This window comes from Pantherophis guttatus, chromosome 7 (genome assembly GCF_059756535.1).
Source record: "Pantherophis guttatus breed Tessera chromosome 7, ASM5975653v1, whole genome shotgun sequence".
Classification (NCBI taxonomy): Eukaryota; Metazoa; Chordata; class Lepidosauria; order Squamata; family Colubridae; genus Pantherophis; species Pantherophis guttatus.
In genome coordinates, this window is record NC_142069.1 from 93,722,773 (window position 1) to 93,743,250 (window position 20,478).

The 20,478-nt window shown below is 43.3% G+C and overlaps 1 protein-coding gene across 7 annotated transcripts in view; it reads left to right on the forward strand.

Annotated features, from left to right (window-relative positions):
- Positions 1 to 20,478, forward strand: part of PCLO (piccolo presynaptic cytomatrix protein) — a 105,220-nt gene that overhangs the window by 36,347 nt on the left and 48,395 nt on the right. For all 7 annotated transcript variants that reach the window (XR_015729036.1, XR_009620877.2, XM_060685618.2 and 4 more), the window contains exons 4-7: positions 626 to 1,804; positions 4,718 to 9,668; positions 10,081 to 12,065; positions 15,356 to 17,555. Coding sequence is in view for 5 of the 7 variants with exons in the window: in XM_060685618.2 (XP_060541601.2) it covers positions 626 to 1,804; positions 4,718 to 9,668; positions 10,081 to 12,065; positions 15,356 to 17,555 (10,315 nt within the window). In the remaining 2 variants the exon portion in view is untranslated. The remainder of the gene's footprint in view (positions 1 to 625; positions 1,805 to 4,717; positions 9,669 to 10,080; positions 12,066 to 15,355; positions 17,556 to 20,478) is intronic.

Below are 20,478 nucleotides of genomic sequence, written 5' to 3' on the forward strand. Positions count from 1 at the left end.
GAGGTGGGATTCACTTACCTTCCCTACTGGTTCGCAAATGTAAGCACACGCGCAGGCGCACTTGCTTTGCTCGCATGTGCCACCTCTGCGCATGCACCACCTCTGTGCATGCACACAGCCTTCTGCACATGCGCAGTAGTCGCACATTACGTCCGGACGGGTGGGCGGAGCCTCTCGCAGTCGCCACTACCAGTTCGCGTGATCCGGACAGAACCGCTGAATCCCGCCACTGCTGGCAAGCTTCTGTATCGGAAAGGAAATCCTAATTGTGGTTCTCTCCTATATGCAAAAGCTTTTTCCCAAGGGACTCAACCCTGGGCCCAATCCTTGTCCTGAATTCTATGCTGTATTCTAATCTAACTGTAGAATATGAAATATGCAAGGGCCACCATCACCACGACATAAACAAAGGTACCATTCTAGCAGAAAAAATGAGGAACACAATAGTCCATCTTGCTAAGAGCAGGTCTGAAAGCAGTCAGCATAGTCAAAAAGAGTATAGTTTCAGTGTCAAGTAAGTTACCTTGTTTTTAAAGTCAGGATGCTGTTTAGAGTTACAAATATCAGTGTTACTATTTTAGTGAGATACGTTTTTAGTAATGTAATGCCATTCATTAAATTCCAGGTCCAAGAATGGTTATGCTTAAACTGCCAAACTCAAAGGGCGCTATCAGGACAACTTGGGGATATAGAGAAAATCACTCCTCCTATGTTTCCAAAATCCCCAGTGAGACCATCAAATCCTGTCCTTCAAAGTCAGTCCAAACCTACTGAGTTGCACCAACAACAACAGATTTCAGCAAAACCTGCCCTGCCATCTGAAAAACCAAAGATTGGTTCAGAAATTCAGAAAGAAGATCTAAAGGTAAAGAAAGACACACTTTTAACGAAGACATTTACTGATAGGATCCAAGAAGAAATTTTTAAAATTGATATTTCAAAGCTTTCACCAGGAAAATTAGCAAAAACAACATCTGTTGATAAAATCATTCAAGGAATTTCAAAAGAAGATTCAAAAGCAGAAAAGGAAAAATTGGGAAAATCGTCATCTGCTGATCAAATTCTTAAAAATGAGGCAAAACTGGCTACAATTGATAAGCGTTCACATGATAAGATAAACATGGAACATGTGAAAATACCTCTATCCAAAGACTCAAAATATCAACCGGTAAAACTGGCCAGGGAGGAACCTCAGAAGGAAGACCCAGCCATTCAAGTCAAATTACCATCTGCTGATCAGAGTCAGATGGATCGGGTGACCTTGGAAAAAATACCATCAGCTGAAAAAATTCCACAAGTTGTTCAAAAGCCAGAACCAAAGATTTATCGAGACAAAATGACAAAAGTAGCCTCAGATGGTGAAATTGTGAAAGTTGAACCAAAATTTCAGCAGGCAAAATTGGCCAAAATACTATCCTCTGATCAAATTCAGAAAGAAGATTCAAAACGAATTCCAGCAAAAATAATGAAAACGGCATCTGCCGATCAGCTTTTAAAAAATTCTGTGAAATTTAAGGAACTAAAACAAGTGAAATTGCCCAGGGTGGAACCAAAGTCTTCCGAGACAAGTAACGGCCAAAGGCCACCATCAGAAGCCTCAGACCACCTCCCCAAAATCGGACACGTACTAGAACGAAAGCAATCGTTTGAAGAAAAGCCGGAAGCTGAAATGCATGTTGAAACAAAACAGCAGGAAGAACATCCCATGATATCAGAAACCATTTCAAAGGCTCATAAACTACCCAAAGATCTACCCGTATCGTTACCAAAATCTTATCCTGTGGAGTCAGTGAGAGAAAAAACAGTAAGTGCTTAACATTCCTCTCTTGTTAAGAATTGACAAAATCTATTTCTATGTCATGCCAGAAAAACTACTTGGAGATATTCATAGGAGCTATGCTTGATTGAAGGGAGTAATTTACAGCAGGTGGCAGCACTTAGTGAACCTTGGCTTGTCTTGAAAAAACTAAGTAGAGTTAGATATGGTTAGTTCCTGTATGTAATCAGAGAGCAAGCTCTCCTCTCCTCCAACACTGATGATGTAACCTAGTTGGGTAATGAAACGCCTGCAAGGCAGGGATGAAATCTTTCTTTTTTCGTTTGATTCTTTTGAAATGCTACTAGTTCGGACCGGTTCAGGTGAACCGGTAGCGCACATTGTGGCTGGTTCGCTGAATGGGTAGTGACCGCTGGCTGGCCATGCCCCCGAACTGATCCGCAGCCTGCAGCCATGCCATGCTTGCCTGCCTGCTGCACTACCTTCCCAGTGTCCCCGTGGCCAGCTTGTGAAGGCAGGTAAGTGGAAGGCCACGTGGAAGACAGGCAAGCATGGCAGGGCTGCGGGGAAGGGAGCTAGCAGCCTACTCCCTTCCCCACAGCCCTGCCATGCTTGCCTGCCTTCCGCACTGCCTTCCTGTTGGTCCCCCACACCCGCTTGCCTTCAAAGGTCAGCATCCAGCCTGGCCTGGCCAGTGTGTGGGTGGGCGGCCCTTGGTGGAGACTCCGCCGCTGCACTGCCCTGGGACATGTGCAGCAGCCCAGGACATCCGCCTGCCCTCCCGGAGACGGCGCCATTTGCTTTCTTCCTTCTCCCACCATGAAACGAAAGCAAACGGCGGCGGCGGTGCTCCGGGAGGGCAGGTGGACGTCTGCAGCCAGGCAGGCAGGGAGGGCAGTGGGTTATTCCAGGAAGGGCCTGGCATTTCTCTCAGCTGCAAACACTGAGATTTGAGGTCTACAAATCATGTTAAAGGGCGAGTTATTGATGGTTGCATGGAAGGGAAACGAACTGAGCGTGGGACGGAGAGAACGCAGGCTAGCCCTGCCTGTGGCCAACTGCATCATCCCGCCACAGCCCGCCTATGAAGTCTTCGGCTCCGTGTGCAGCACTGATGGAGGCTCGGGGGGTTCAGGTGAGGAGCTAGCGCGCACCCCCACCCTGAGGCATTGGCAACGAGTTAAAAGGCGCTCATTTCCCCATCACTCCGGGATTTGAACCCTCCCCCTAAGTAAATGTGAGAGGTGACAGGGAGTCCTGTGCAAATTCTAAGAAAGCCAGCTTTTGGGTTCCCAGCCCCCGTTTAAAGCCCTTCGGCCTCAGGAGTTCTACAGGAAGTTTAGAATGGGACTGGCCGCCAAGGAGGAAAGGGCCTGGGGCTGAGCTTCCCAATCTTTCTTTAGGCAGCCTTGAGCTCACTTAAAAAACGAGCCTTCTGCCCGGATACTTCTGTCCACTTTCCCACATCCCACCTATTGCTCCTTCTCAATTTGCCCGGACTTTTCTCCACACTCTCTCTTTCCCACACCGGATGGCGGAGGGAAACTCAAAGCATTGGGGTTTTAAGAAGGGCAGGATGTGCTTCAGAGTGTGCAGCTCCTGGCTCTAATAATGAGTGACGTGAGTGATGGCAAGTTGGCCACACCCACCTGGTCACATCACCACCAAGCCACGCCCACCAAGCCACGCCCACAGAACCGGTAGCAAAAAATTTTAGATTTCACCACAGCTGCAAGGAAACAACCAAGCTCAGAGAGCACTAAGGACACACAGTTCAACCCTAAGCTATAAATATTCTCTTCTATTGGTAATTCCAAACAACTATGCACCCTTCTAGCAATTGCACACGTATGTTGACCTCAATTTAAATTGCACCTTGCACAGTATAATGAAACATAATAATTAAATAGTTCTGCTTCTCCCTGTAATTTTTTACCTATAGCCAATGACTGCAACTCGCAGACCAATTGCTTACTGACCTTCCTCTTGTTCCACACAGCCTTTTCTGTTGTTAATTTTGGTGTTTATTGCAAACCTCAGCAAATTTTGAGCCTTATCTACAGATTTGGACTTCTCTAATATTATGCATATGTTATATGCTTTTCTTTCCCTTTGTAATACCTATCCTTTTTGTTTCACAGCTTATCAGAGAACTCTGTGCTGTGTTTCATCACCTACTTTACTTTCTCCGTAGTGTCCCCTGTATTTGGGCTGTGACTGTCTTGTTTTTGAGGCTTTGCTCCTTAATATTTTTCTGGGAAGGATTTTCATTCATGGAATCCTTACTGTTTTTCTCTTATAAAAGTCAGCTATTCTGAAATTTAGAATACTAACTTGAGGCTTGAAGGATCTGACAACCATCAGCCTCAAGAACCAGCAGGCAGCCTGGAATAAGTCAGTAACATATTAAGTGTTAAATTGGATTGTTCTACGTATATGTTATATAGAACAGATTTTATCTTCATAACAACTTTTTAAAAAAGAACTCAAACTAAATTAAACTAAACCCTTAGTAAATTTAAAGATTGAAATAGTTTTGACTCTTCTACATGCAGTTTGTCTTCACTGAAGCATGTCATTTTTCTTAGAGATGTTTGTTATGCAACTTGAATTTTTCTATTGCTGAATGTGCACCAAAGTATTCTTATACTACATGTTAAATCTAAATAAGATGGTGGTCCCATTAAATATAGCGCCACACTTTAAAATATTCCTGAATGATATTGAGAATCAGTTATTTTATATTTAATTGGAGAAAATATAAGTTAAGTGGTATTTTATATTGCTTAAATGCAAAATTAAAAGTTCTAGCTTAACCAAATTTTGTCACTCACATTGCTTTTTCAAGGTTTTCACAATTACAGATATACTGTATTTATTATTTTGTTACCTTGAAAAGGTAAATCTTAATATGTGTCTGTATGTTTATATATGTTTTAGGAAAAAGAAGATGACAAATCAGACATATCAAGTTCTCAGCAGCCCAAAAGCCCTCAAGGCTTGAGTGATACAGGATATTCCTCTGATGGCGTCTCGAGTTCACTTGGTGAAATTCCAAGTCTTATTCAGACGGATGAGAAGGATGTGTTGAAAGAGTCTTTTGAGAAAGAGTCTCTTTCGCAAGGGGGCAGCCCAGCTAGCCCCTCTGACCTGGCCAAGCTAGAAAGCACGGTCTTGTCAATTCTGGAAGCTCAAGTCACAAGCCTCGTGGAGGAGAAGTCTGGAAGAACCAAAGGCCTTTCTGCTGAGCAGACAAAGGTCTCTCGTGAAACGGCACTCTTGCCTGTCACCTCAGAGCCTCTTGGTTCTGAGGAAGAAGGTTTGAGAAAACCGAGCATTCAAGATGAAGGAGACCCTGAACAAGGCAGTAAAGAAACTTTGCCCCCTCAGAAAAGGCCCAAGCAGACAGCAGGGGTGGCAGAGAGTGCATCAACCAGAAGGCCGCGCTATGACTCTGTGGAAGACAGCAGTGAGAGTGAAAACTCCCCTGTGCCACGAAGAAGAAGAAGGCAGACCAGTGCTGACTCCTCAAGCAGCGACGATGAAGGCAAAGCAGAAGACAGTCCAGATTCAGGCGATGATGAGGATTTTATTCGGAAGCAAATCATGGAAATGAGTGCTGACGAAGATGCTTCCGGTTCCGAAGATGAAGAATACATCAGAAAACAATTAAAAGAAATTAGTGCAAATGAAACTCAGAAGAAGGAAGAAGTTAAGATCAAAAAAGGAATAGGTGGAAAACATAAGAGGGTGTCGCGTAAAAGTAGTGCAGGCTATGAAGAGGATTCTGGAAGGCGCCATTCCTGGCATGATGATGATGATGACGAGGCTTTTGATGAAAGTCCAGAACCAAAATATAGAGAGACGAAAAGTCAAGAGAGTGAAGAAATTAGTGCCACCGGAGGAGGGGGTCTTCGCCGCTTCAAAACAATAGAACTTAACAGTACAATTACAAATAAATTTTCTGAAGCATCAGAAACACCAAAGAGATGTTTATACTTTGATGAAGAGCCGGAATTAGAAATGGAGAGCCTTACAGATTCACCAGAGGACAGATCACGGGGAGAAGGATCCTCTAGTCTGCATGCGTCCAGCTTCACCCCAGGTACATCTCCTACCTCTGTTTCATCCTTTGATGAAGACAGCGACAGCAGCCCCAGCCACAAAAAAATGGGGGGAGAAACCAAGCAGCAGCGTAAAGCCAGACATCGGACACACGGGCCTCTTCTCCCGACGATTGAAGATTCTTCCGAGGAAGAAGAACTCAGGGAGGAGGAAGAGTTGCTGAAGGAGCAGGAAAAACAGCGTGAACTAGAACAGCAACAACGAAAAAGCTCTAGCAAGAAGTCTAAGAAAGACAAAGACGAGCTCAGAGCCCAGAGAAGGAGAGAGCGACCAAAAACACCACCCAGTAACCTTTCTCCGATCGAGGACGCTTCGCCAACTGAAGAACTGCGTCAGGCGGCAGAAATGGAGGAATTGCATCGATCTTCCTGCTCTGAATATTCCCCGAGTATTGAATCTGACCCTGAAGCTTTTGAAATCAGCCCAGAAAAAATAATAGAAGTGCAGAAGGTTTATAAGCTGCCAACGGCTGTCTCGCTCTACTCTCCTACAGACGAGCAGCCCATCGGAATGGCCAAGCAAGGGAACAATCAGAAGATTTTGAAAAGTGCAGAGGAGGTGTATGAAGAAATGCTGCAGGCGTCTCAGATGGCCAAACCTCTTCCAGGTGAAAATGAAAGGGAAGAGGTATTCGAGAAGGAGCCTTTATATGGCGGCATGCTCATAGAAGACTATATCTATGAATCGTTAGTAGAGGGTGCTTACAGTGGGGAGTCCAACCTCATTTCAAAACAAGAAGAGTGTGAGGAATTTAGCCAAGAGGAAGAGCAAAAAAAACCCCCGGAGCACATCTATGAAAAACCTATGCAAAAACCCATTGATTTACAAGATACCTATTATAGGATAGAGCTTTTGCATTCAATTATGCCTCAGGAGGACATTGTCTCTAGTTCTTACATTATGCCCGAAAGTCATGAAATCATTGTCCTGGACAGTGTGGCACCATCTTCGAGTGATGAAAAGCAGCTGCTAGATGCAGATGTGGTTTATGAAGAACTGATGAAGCGGCAGGGAATACAGCTGACCCCAGGCTCCAGTCCCACTCAGTCATCCCCTGAATTAGTTTCTGTCACAAAGAGGAACCTCTCTGGAGAAGCAGGAGATAGTAACTCCCTAGTTTCGAGCACTTCTTCAGCAGTTTCAGACACAACGTCCGGGAGCCCTGTAGTGCTGCCCATTCCAGATGTTAAAATCACCCAGCACTTTACAGCTGAAGAAACAGAGGATAACTATTTCACTGATTATGCCCATGAGATGGAAGAAATTATTTCCCAGGAAACGTCCATGTTGACAGACTCAGAGGTCTTAGAAAGTGCCACCCCTGTTTTCCCATCGGATACATGTTCTCTCACATCATCTACATCTTCTGTTTACACAACTGGCACGCCTTCGCCTGTAGCTGGATCAGATGGCATCACTACCATTTGTAGAGATTCAGTAGATGCTCTTAGTGGACTATCAGATTCAGAAGGGGTCGTTTCAATGGCACAGGCTACTACAATTTCCCAAATTGAGGACTACGAACCTCTTGCATTATCCCCCAAGAAGGCACCCATAGCCAAAGATCTGACTGATGCCAGTCAGGGGTCAGTTACCTTTCCTGAAACCGATTCCTTTGTATCCACTTCTGTGGAAACAAAACCCACAAGTGTTGTCCCTGCTGCCTTGGCAGAAGATGGCAAAGTGGGAAGAGACATGGCAAAGTTTAATGAACTAAAGAGACTTTCTGAAGATGAATATTCAAGGATTTCCATTAATGTGGCAGGAATAGATGCTGTATCTGACCAAGAATTTATCTGCATAGTTCCATTATGTACTGTTTCTTCTGTTACCCCTGCACCTGAAACTTCTCCAGCTTCCATTGCTAGTTCCCAGACATACTCATTTCTGGAAAGATCTCTTGTTCATCCCTCCCCACCGTACGCTCCTCCTCCACCCCCACCTCCCCCACCTCCCCCACCCATTCTACCAAAGCCAGCCGTTTATCCTAAAAAGAAGCCGCCAGTTAAAACTGCAGTGACAACAGCTCCCATCATGGTATCATCCATTAGTACTGTCAAAGTAGGAGATACCTCTGCTATAAAAACGAGTGTGTCTCCTGTCACAAAAATATGCACACCGACCCCACCTCCCGTCCCCCCTAAGCCAGCTTTAATTCCAGCAGGGCTTGTATTCACGCACAGACCTTCTGAAATAATAAAGCCTCCTATTGCTCCTAAACCAGCCATTCCTCAGTTACCGGTGGCTATTCATAAACCAACAGAAACACAGTCCAAGCCAGCAGGTCTGCCTTTTACCAGCTCCATGACTCTGAACTTGATTTCCCCTGCTGAATACAAATTGACCTCTCCCACCTCCCCATCATCTCCACATTCTAATAAATCCTCCCCGAGGTTGTCCAAACCCTCTCAGGAAACCTATGTTGTTATCACGCTGCCCTCTGAGCCTGGGACTCCGATTGAATCCATTACCAGCCAAGCCATCAGCAGTTGGCCTGCAGCTTCACCCCTTAGGGAACAAGCTCCAGAGGCTGTACAGACATTATTCATGCCATCTGTAAGTTCACTGCAAATGCAAAGTACAACAGATCAAAGCAAGAGTATCCCAGATGCTTTGAATGCTGTTGCTTTTATCCCTACTACTACTACTGGACAGCCAATTTTTGGCATGGTGCCTAAGTCCGCTACAGAACTAATAACAACAGGGATTGCCAGGACTGCCATGTCTTTCGTAAAAAATGCCGGGTTAGATAGCGTTTCCATAACTATACCCCCAGACACAGTACCTGCGGAAGAGAGAACTAAATACAGAGAAAACGTAAGATCCCATGTCTTTGGTGACGTTATGGATCTCCGTACCTTGACTAAGACTAGTATTGATAGAACAGATAGCTGTATGGACCTATCTGCCACTCCCACAGATGCGAGAAGACAGACAATGGCAGGTGACACTTCTGGGCAGTGGGTAAGCACAGTTCAGCCAGGGATCATAAATCTTAGTACTGTGTCCATGGTCAGCCTCTCTTTAGCTCCAGTGGCTGATGCCGTTTCAGTGGTGACCTGTGCATCTACTCAAAGTTACAGTGCAAGTATAGAAAGCCTCATAGACCTTGGGCATGGAATGACAACTCCACTTCAGTTAACAACGTCAAAGCCTTTTGAGCTCGATCCTGGAATAACAGGAAGCCAGGCCCTCTTTTCAGGCAGAGAAGACGCTCCCATCAATCTCTCCCTGGGTACGCCAGCATCGGCACTCACCTGGGCTGCTACAAAGCCTGCCACCGCACCTCCAGTTGGGGTAACCAACGATTGCATCACTGCTTCTCCCGCTCACACAACTGTGGACAGTGGTGTAGTTGACCTGAGCACTACAAAATCCCACAGAACAATGGTGACCGTTGATGAAACGACTTCAGGATTTTTTACAACTGTAATAGAAGATGATGAAAAACCTGTAGATCTGACTGCAGGGAAAAGGGCTGTTTGTTGCGATGTGATTTACAAATTGCCATTTGGGAGGAGCTGCACCGCTCAAGCCCCAGCAACTACCCTTCCGGAAGATCGTTTTGGCTACAGGGATGACCACTACCAGTATGACCGCTCCGGGTCCTACGCTTACAGGGGAACTGGGGGCATGAAGCCCTCCATGTCAGACACCAATTTGTCCGAGGCTGGGCTCTATCCGTATAAGAGCAAGAACGCCTTTGAGTACCAGGTTGGGGCGGCCGATCTAGCAGTAGACTTGACTTCTGGCAGAGTCACTACAGGTCAGTATGACAAGACATCGGACTTTTCTTGGAAACTTAGTAACAATGTTGCTCACCTCATTTCAGGATGATTTTTGCCTCTTTTTTTTTTTTTTTTTGCCTTTCCCCCTTCCGTTAGGCTTTATGTTCAACACTGTGGCAAATTTTGTTGGAATTTACCCATGTATTTTTTTTTTCCAATTTTCATCAGTTGTTTTATGGAAAGAGGTACCCGCATGTGCCCGCATGCTCAAAAATTTTCTTTTTTTCTTCCTCTCCTGCCCAATAAAATGTTGAAGATTTGCATGCAGCTCCTTCCCGCTTTATTGCTCATATTTATCATTCATCTCTGTAGGCTGCCTTTCAGAATCCACACCAAAATTAAAGACAGTGTTTTGGGGGACTGGACTATAACTTTCCCCTATAATTTCAGGTGAAATTATGGATTATTCAAGCAAGATTTCTGATCCATATCCAGAGAGCCGGCATGTGATTTCTGGCATTAGTGCACCTCAGTATTCCCAAGCAAGAATGGTCTCCTCCTTAGGAGCCCCCTATGGAAGTGTGTTGAGATCCTCCAACGGGGTGGTTTACTCCTCAGTGGCAGCTCCGATCCCATCTACATTTGCTATCACCACACAGCCTGGCTCTATTTTCAGCACTTCAGTCCGAGACCTGCCTTCTCTTCATGCCATTGATTCAGTGCCTTCCTTGCCAAGCTTGCCACAGAGCCAGGCGCTCCCAAGCTCATTGCAATTTTTGACAACCATAGCTTCTGAAAAAGACACTTCCGTTCCTGGCATTGACCCAGGGATACAACCTCTCCCTCTAGAAGCTATTGCCACTGAGCCAACACTGCCTGTCTTCAGTACAGCTTCTGAAGCCTTCCTAGATGGAATTGAAGATGAAGGAACAGTTCTCATTGACACCGAAGAAGACAAGCAACAGCATTTGGACATAGAACGTGAGCTTCTGGAGCTTGAAAAACTGAAACAGCAGCGCTTTGCAGAAGAGCTAGAATGGGAACGTCAAGAAATACAGAGGTTTAGAGAACAAGAACAATTCATGGTTCAAAAGAAGCTCGAGGAACTGCATTCTATGAAGCACCACCTTCTCTATCAGCAGGAAGAAGAGAGGCAGGCTCAGTTCATGATGAGACAAGAAACATTGGCTCAGCAGCAGCTACATATCGAACAAATTCAACAACTTCAACAGCAGCTTCACCAGCACTTAGAAGAGCAAAAAATCCACCAGATGTATCAATATAATTACGATCCTTCTGAAATGGTGTCCCCAAAAACGACCACAGATCAAGTCTTCCTCGATGGCCAATACGCTGCAAGCAGCCAGTTCTGGCCTGGTGAGGAGGTGATCACCACTACCTCTGCTCTCCTGGGGATAGAAATTCCAGACAGCCAAGGCTGGTACGCTGTCCAATCGGAGGGCATGACTCAGTACGTTCCCAAGCCAGGGACCTTAAGTTCTGTTTCTGAGCTATCTCTTAAAGATGTGGATGTGAGAGAGGAAAAGCAACTAAAAAAGAAGAGTTCCACACCAAAGCTGCATGGCCTTTATGGGGAACACGATGAAGGCACTGAAGGTGAACCCAGGGGTCTTAAAAAGATAGTGGAGAGCGGCGTCCAAACGGATGATGAGGATAGTGCAGACTTAGGCTATGCAGACAGGAGACACAGAACCAAAAAGAGTGTTGATACAAGTGTTCAAACGGATGATGAGGACCAAGACGAATGGGATCCCACCAATAGATCAAGAAGAAAGACCCGTGTAGGGAAATACGAAGGGAGTGTGGAAGTGGATAAGGGTAAACCCCTTTCCAAGGTCTCCAGTATTGCGGTACAGACCGTGGCAGAGATATCTGTACAAACTGAACCTGTCGGAACAATAAGGACTCCATCGGTTAGGGCTCAGTTAGATGCAAAGATAGAAATAGTCAAACACATTTCAGCTCCAGAAAAGACGTACAAAGGAGGAAGTTTGGGATGTCAGACAGAAACAGATTCAGACACCCAGAGTCCCCCGTATCATAAAGCCACTTCCCCTCAGAAAGATAAAAAGCGCCCAACGCCATTAGAAATAGGCTATTCATCCCACCTTCATCCTGAAAACACCCTTCAGGTAGCTCCTTCAGCTCCTAAATCTCCCAAAGTCCTCTATTCTCCCATTTCACCTGTTTCTCCAGCTGCAGTCATGGAGTCGGCCTTTGTGCCCTATGAGAAGCTGATGGCTGAAGATACTAGTTCTCAGAAAATGCTTCATGCCGACGTGCCCACAGCTGCTCAGCTGAGCCCAGAGTCTGCCAAGGGGATCCAGCGTACTTTGTCAGACCCGAAGCCTCTGAGCCCCACGGCTGAAGATCTCCTCTCCAGAGCTCATTTCCAGTATGCGGATGGTTTCCTGGTAAGAACACTTTCTTCACCTGTTGACACTGAATTGTTGTGCTATACGTTGTAGTAATGAGCGTTGCTTTGTTAACTCACTGGAGTAGATGAAATGTTTAATGAATGGTTTTGGAAATGAAGGCCTGTCATGTTAGAAACTAGGATAAGTTTACTTTATCCATATCTACTTTATTTAAAGTTGAAAAGAGATATACTGTAGTCGTTTCTTTACATAATTAACTTACCAACATTTTTCTTTGTACATTTGGTCTATTTTTAAAAACTTATATGTATTCACATCACAAGGGCACACTTGTATATACACTAGCCTTTTTCTTTCTAAGTTTTTTCTCCTCTCTGTGTACAGTAAAGGGATTGTAATTAAGTATGGTTCCTTAAACACATGGAATATATGGAGCACATCTACCGTATTTGCAGAAAAGATAAGTTGCCAATGATTTGCTCAGTATCAGTCTTGTTGGCTTTGTGTGTTCTACTTCTCCAAGAATGTTAAGTTGGGTCCAGCTGAGGTCATCCTATGAGCTAAAAATCACCATAATCAGAAGTAGAATATTTTGGAGATCATTGTGTGAAGAGTATCCTTGCTATCTGGCAGGCAATGTCACTCAGATCTGTTCTGTGAACAGGTCCAATGGAGGTGCCTGGAGTCCAGTATGGATTTCTGGAGGGAGCTTCCAGCCGTGCCTCCCATGGAAGGGGATAGGGTGCTCCAGATTGTAAACTCAGCCATCAATATGTTAGATGCAGGTGAGGCCACGTGGGAGGTGATCTGTCATGGGATCCATGCAGTGATTTCTGCTTCTTTGAGTGGGTCTCAAAGCCCCCTTGGCCTTGAAAGAGGAGAATGTGCACCCGCTCCTTAAGAGATCATCAATTTCTATCCGGTCTCCAATCTTTCATATCTATATCTATATCTATATCTATATATCTTTATCAATATTTATATCTCTATCTCTATCTATCTATCTATCTATCTATCTATCTATCTATCTATCTATATGTTTTTCCTCTAGCCAGGTTTTTCCTACGTAACCAAGGTTTGGCTGCAGAAAAACCTTGGTTACATAGGAAAAACCTGGCTAGAGGAAAAACACACATAAATCCTATGAAGAAGTAAGAAAATATATATATATATCTAGAAGCACGAAGCCAAAAACACCAGCCTGAAGATGACAAATGAGACTTTGTTGAAACTTCGGCAAGACACTTCCAATTTTATGCGGGAGAAAACCCGAATAACCAAAGACCTACATAGATATATATATATACACACACAGACACAGACACACACAGACACAGACACAGACACACACACATATATATATGTGTGTGTGTGTGTGTGTGTGTGTGTGTTTTTCTTTCTTTTTCCTACAAAAAAGAAAGAAAAACAAATATTGTACCTTTACAGGGAGGATACATGAGATGAGGATGTGGCTAACTGATGAGGCCTTATAAGGCCGAAATAGATCTATCTTAGTCTCCCAATGGGCAGCAAAACGTCTGCTGGCTGCCAGAAGAGAAAAAAAAAGCCCAGAAACTAGTGAATTATGATTTCACTGAACTAGGGCTGTATAATATCTTGGTTTACGTAGGTAGAACCTGGCTAAAGAGACATACACATAAAACCTATGAAAAAGAAAGAAAAACAAATATTGTACCTTTACAGGGAGGATACATGAGATGAGAGTGTGGCTAACTGATGAGGCCTTATAAGGCCGAAATAGATCTATCTTAGTCTCCCAATGGGCAGCAAAGGGTCTGCTGGCTGCCAGAAGAGAAAAAAAAAAAAGCCCAGAAACTAGTGAATTGATCCAGAGTGACTGGATGGTATTTTCTGGGAAATGATTAAAGAAATTCTGGCACAGATGATACATCTCTTACGTATCTCCAGTGATTTATCCTAACCGAATGTTGAAAGTTGAATATGGGACTTGCCACAATTTAGAAAGATTTACATCTATGAAACAACCATTACTTTCCAATGGAAGTTTATATTCTTGAATCATGCCCCAGTGAGAAGATATGATGTCAGAAACCATCTAATTTGTATTTGAGAAATTAGTTTTATTTAGCTAATATGGGCCAGATTCATTCTGTATTTCAAACAAATCAATTTGATTCAGTTGTCCCAAACTAATATGTAGTTTTAAACATATACGTTTCCCTCCCCTCTACTTCTCAGAATTTTGTAATATAATCCTCAATCTACCTCCAGAAGGGGTTTTTAATCCCAAAATTTTGTGTGCATTTTTAAAAATCATAAATACTAAAAATAGAATACAGTAGGCACAAAAATATACATATGAAGAACTTTTAAAAGCGAAAAACAATAAAAAGGTATGAAGTCTGCTGAATGAACACTATTAGAAACAAGGGTGATTTGCAGTGATAAAGTGTAGTCTGGTCTAGTGAATGGTATTGGGGTATTGGATTTTAATTTTCTTATGTCAGGCATTTAATTGTTTTAAATTTTTATTTTGGCTTAGCGTTTTTCTCCTTTTTTGTGTGTTCTGTTTAACATTACTTATCTTCGACGGAAATTGTATGTAAGATACAAACCAGAATGGAGTATTCCCATTAGACATGGTTTCTAGAATGTATAAATTGAAAGTAGGTAAAGCATATTCCTGTCACTCATGGGAAGTGTTTCTTCATCGATATTGCCTAATGCTAATCTTCTCTCTGTTGTTCCACTTCTAGTATATATGCTCAAATTTTTGCAGGCATCGATGCTGTTTTGGCAGTTGAATAAAGCAGGCAAAATCACACTTTTTGTGGCACCCTAGTCTCTTCAATTTGCACAACAATCTTACGTTCTGGTAGAAGACAAGGATTGCTGCAGGCCTAAAATATTATGGATGATCAGGTCATGAATTGATTCTGCTGTCCCACTGCAGTATCAGACGTCTCCTAATCCAGTTTCTTGTTCCCAGCAGTGGCAAGGCAAATTGTTCAATAAATCCCATAAGGGCAAGGCAAATTGTTCAATAAATCCAATAAAGAGTCTTTCCATAGTGCTGGCTCTCCAGTTCCCGATACGAAGACATTGCTTCTGGCATGGCAGGTCAATTCTGCTTAATGGGTAAAAGAAACTGTAGATCCCTTCTTTATGAATTTTATTGATTCACTTTTCAAACTGTCTAGAACAATGATAAACACTTCATTCTTTAATACTGAGCTCCATAAGAGCTCAGTAAATTGTATCATGTATTTTGAAATACTTGACGGGTGACACGTAGTGCTATCCGTTTCCAAAACAATGTATCTTCTCTGTTTCTGTGTGTGCAGCAAGCCAAAGAGACTTCGGGTGCCACAGCATCATCAGGACTGCAGAAGAAGGTCAAGAGAACACTACCCAACCCGCCTCCCGAGGACCTTTCGGCAGGAACACAACCGGCCTTCTCCACCGTGGGATCAGTTTCACGCCGGAGGATATGCAGAAGCAACACAATGGCCAGAGCTAAAATCCTCCAGGATATAGACAGAGAACTAGACTTGGTAGAAAGAGAGTCTGCTAAGCTTCGCAAAAAACAAGCAGAGCTTGATGAGGAAGAAAAAGAAATAGACGCAAAACTCCGGTATTTGGAAATGGGCATAAACCGACGCAAGGAAGCCCTGCTCAAGGAAAGAGAGAAGAGGGAGAGAGCCTACTTGCAAGGGGTAGCGGAGGAACGGGATTATATGTCCGATAGTGAAGTCAGCAGCACCCGGCCGGCCAGGGCAGAATCCCAGCATGGCCTGGAAAGACCGAGGACTGCACCCCAAACAGAATTTGACCAATTCATACCGCCCCAGACACAATCAGAAACTCAGTTTGCAACTCCTACAAGTCCTTACACGCAGTACCAATACTCTTCCCCTGCCCTTCCTACTCAGGCACCCACTCCCTACACGCAGCAATCTCATTACCAGCAGCAGCAGCCTTTATATCAACAGCAGGTTTCGCCTTACCAGACCCAAACCGTGGTGCCGGTGTCCTTCCCTCCTCAGGCTCAACCCCCACCAACTTTACAACCTTCCTATCAGCTCTCCTCTCCGTTGATGATGATCCCGCAAAAGGCAAGGCAAACTTCATTATACATGGAACCCAAGATAACAACAAACTATGACATCATCCGCAACCCGTCTCTCATGATAGCACCCGCGTCCTCTGATAGTGCCTATTCAGTGGCTCATCTGGGCAGCAAGTATAGCACTTTGGATCTGAGGCTGGGACTGGACGAGAGGAGCAGCATGGCCAGCAGCCCCATTTCTAGCACCTCTGGTGACTCCTTCTATGCAGACCTTGAGCACCACAGCACACGTGGTTATGTGCTGCTGGATGATATGAGGGATCTCACCAAAGAAGCTCCAACCCTGAGTTCTGCCTATGGGCTGCACGAAAAGGATCTTGGCAAAGCCGATAGGCTCCTACGGACCACCGAGGCCCGAAGAGTGCAAGAGGTCCCGGATTTCCTTTCATCCCTGCAAACATCTTCCAGGCTGCACAGCTACATGAAGACCGATGAAGACTCAATGGAGGATCCCTATGAACTGAAACTTCTGAAACATCAGATCAAGCAGGAGTTCCGAAGGGGCGCAGAAAGCATGGATCACTTAGCTGGCCTCTCCCACTATTATCATGCAGATACGAACTACAGACATTTCCCCAAATCTGAGAAATACAGCATAAGCAGGCTCACTCTAGAAAAGCAAGCTGCCAAGCAGCTTCCAGCAGCCCTTCTTTATCAGAAGCAGTCCAAACATAAAAAGGCTTTGATGGATCCCAAATTATCTAAATTTTCACCCATTCAGGAAAGCAGAGACCTTGAGCTTGATTATTCGACTTATTTGACTTCCAACACCTCTTCAGTTGGGAGCATCCCTTCCAAAGCAAAACTTCTCCAAGATGACATAACATTTGGCCTTCGGAAAAACATTACAGACCAGCAGAAGTACATCACTCCCACTTTGTCTCATTCCCTGGGAACGAGTCTTGGAGCAGCGCTGAGCATCACCATGAGGTCAGCTTTGCAGGATGAGGTGGACAAATCTTACGCCAGTGCTACCAGATCTAGACCATCCTCAAGGCCATCCTCTGTCTACGGGCTTGACCTATCACTAAAACGAGATTCTTCCAGCTCTTCTTTAAGATTGAAAGCCCAGGAAACCGAACCCCTCGATGTTTCCTTCAGCCATGCAGCTCCTTCTGGAAGAACTAAGCCTACCAGTCTACCCATAAGTCAAAGCAGAGGGCGGATTCCAATAGTCGCACAGAACTCAGAAGAAGAGAGTCCATTAAGTCCAGTGGGGCAGCCAATGGGGATGGCCAGAGCGGCTGCTGGGCCGCTGCCCCCCATATCTGCAGACACCAGGGATCAGTTTGGCTCAAGCCATTCCCTGCCCGAAGTCCAGCAGCACATGAGGGAGGAGTCACGCGCTCGGGGCTATGATCGAGATATTGCCTTCTTCATGGACGACTTCCAGCATGCCATGTCAGATAGTGAAGGTAAACCAGACTTCAGGCTGCCTTCTCCATTTCACAGCACAAACCCTAATTTTATGCATGTGTCTGATTTCAACATCTGTTGGGAACTAGGGTGACTTTTTAAAAAACCACCTGTCTACATTTTTGTAAATGTAAATATGTCTGGAGTGTATAGGCATGTTCTTCTCAGCATGCTGACTTCACTGTATATTGGCAGACTTGCATTTTGTCACTTTTGTTTGCATGTGCATTTTTCTTTGCTCTTTGCTGGTAATTTCAGAAAGTTTTTCCCCCACGGACTGGTTTAGCAGGAGTGGTCTTCAGGGCACTGTTGTTAAGAATGAGAAAGCACATTTTTGATTGTAACAACTTAATCAACACAAAATCTTGATTAAACGCAATTGCACCATTAACTCCCTTATCTCTGAGCTTCAAGCATCGTTTGCTCCCAGTCCCCTTGCCTGCTTGCACTGCCGTAACATGTTATCGTCACCTGTCCCTGAATTACCAAGGTCTAAGAGAAGGGTGGCCAATGGTTGCAGGTAGAGCTGGATCCCAGGAGGGACAAAAACACCTGTTCCCTCTAAGCAGCGGATTACAGCGGATCCGCCATCCAACAGCAGTGGGTGGCGGATCAGCTCTCGTCCCCTCTTGCTCTGCAGGCCCCTTTTGGAGGTCGCGATGGTGGGCCTGTAGCTGAGAGGAAGGGGACTTGGGCCTGACTGCTATGAGAAAGCTGTTCAGCAAAGCCTTGGAATGAGAAACTACGGCAGCGGTTTTAAGGTGTGGAAAAGTGGAGTTCTCAGTTAAGATGAAACAATCAATGAATGGGTGTGGAATCCCCTCACTACGAATTAAACTAATGAGTTGATTGGGGTTTATCGATGGGCAAGAATTGAAGGTATCACTTGCATACAGATACATAACCTGATCTGTAATTTCTTAGGCAGCAGGTAGATTGGTCATCTTCAGTTTTTCTCTGTTGACCCAGTAAAATCTTTTCTATTTTGGAAGGCTAGAAATTTAAAAGAATGAATACAAACACTGAACTTTAAGCATATATCAGGGCAGATTTTGGTTGCATTACTACATGCCACTTCACTTACTCTGTAGAAGCCAGATCAACTTGTTAAAAAATGTTTTTTTGATCTCTGTCTACAGGCTCTAAATCTTAAAGGAGCCATATAATATTTCACTGGCAGTGTTACTATATCTGAGTGTTATGCTTATATATCCACTTTAACTGAATGCAGGTAGAGCTGAAGATTTGATCAAGATTTTTATAAGGCCCAAGACCCAGTTTACAATAAATATAACTATACTAAAGAAGTATCACCAACACCATAAAAATACCCAGCTTTTTACTGGGGGAAAATGCATAGGGATCCTGTTTTATTGAAGCAGATAAATACATTATGTGGTAAAGCAGATACAGATTTTGATATCATTGCTGCAACTTAGAAAAACTCTTTTGCCCAATTCTGTAATCTCAGAAATCCTGAGAAATCGCCTGATGGTGGATGCTTTTATGTTAGCCTTATTATGAAAATTACTAAAAGGTATTGCAGGCTATTATCTCAGTCTATAAAAGCAGTAAGAAAGATAATCCTGGCAATTGGAGTCTGTTAGCTTGCTCTTAATAATCAGTAAATTATACTCTGTAAATTTGATCCATGTCTTCTTTTTCTGTGATTATTATAGAGATGTAAATTACAGTTTTCTTATTCCTAAAAGAATTACTAGTCTACTTCATCAGAGCCACATAGGTATCAGTACTGAGTCCCCTTTCAGAGGCAATTATGAGAAACAAATGCTTCTAGTTAAGAAGGCAGATCTTTTCATTTTCCAACTGCACATGTGATTCTTTGAACACATATATATATATTTGTTCAAAGAATCATGTACATATTATATATATATATATATAATATGTACATGAATGTATATACATATGTATGTGTGTGTGTAGATTGTGTGTGTGTATATATATATATATATATATATATATATATATATATATATATATATTATAGAAAGAGATATTGTGTGTGTGTCTGATACATACACACATACATATATATGGATAGAACAGGAAAAAGCAGATTATTAAACACAACATTAATGTGTGTGTAACTGCACACATGTATGTATCTGTAACACACACCATACAATGTTAATGTTGTGTTTAATAATCTGTTTTTTTTCTGTTTATTTCTATATTATTTATGTTTCTGAATATCTTAGTATATGTTTGATTTTTAGCTTGAGCCATGATTACATGCCCTGTTACCACAATTTGTTTTGGTTTTGTTATTAATGTTGGTCTATAACTGCAGTAACATTTGTAATATTAAAAGTAGAGGAATTATCAAACATATATTATATTTATGTAGATTACACTTTTAAAATTTAGTCTTCAAATCACTATTTTTTAAAATTAAATCTATGTAAGCAGATAGAAAGATTGGTTATTTTTATAGTTTAATTTTTTTGAACTATATGGTTCCCCCTCAGAATCTGTCATCAAGAATTCAATATCAGCAATAAGTATCTGTCTGGAAAATTTTCAGAAGTAAACATTAAAACAATTTAAACACCTGAGAAATCATCTTGTTATTATATTCTTATTTTAACATCTTTAATACTCCTGCCTTCTCCTATTTTTCTGTCAACAACAACCCTTTGAGGTAGGTTCAGCTGTGAGAGGGTGGCCCAAAGTCACCCAGCCTGCCTAAGGTGGGTCTAAACAGCCTCCTGATTTCTACTGCAACCACGGCACCAAACTGGTTCTCATGTTGGTGGCACCAAAACATTTGATCTCCAAATTTGGTTAATGTGATCTCAGGGCCTGCCTATAACTCAAGGATCATGGTTCACTTAACCAACTGCTGCACAACAGGACAACATATTGTCCATCAGTGTTTTTCAGCCTTCGCAACTTTAA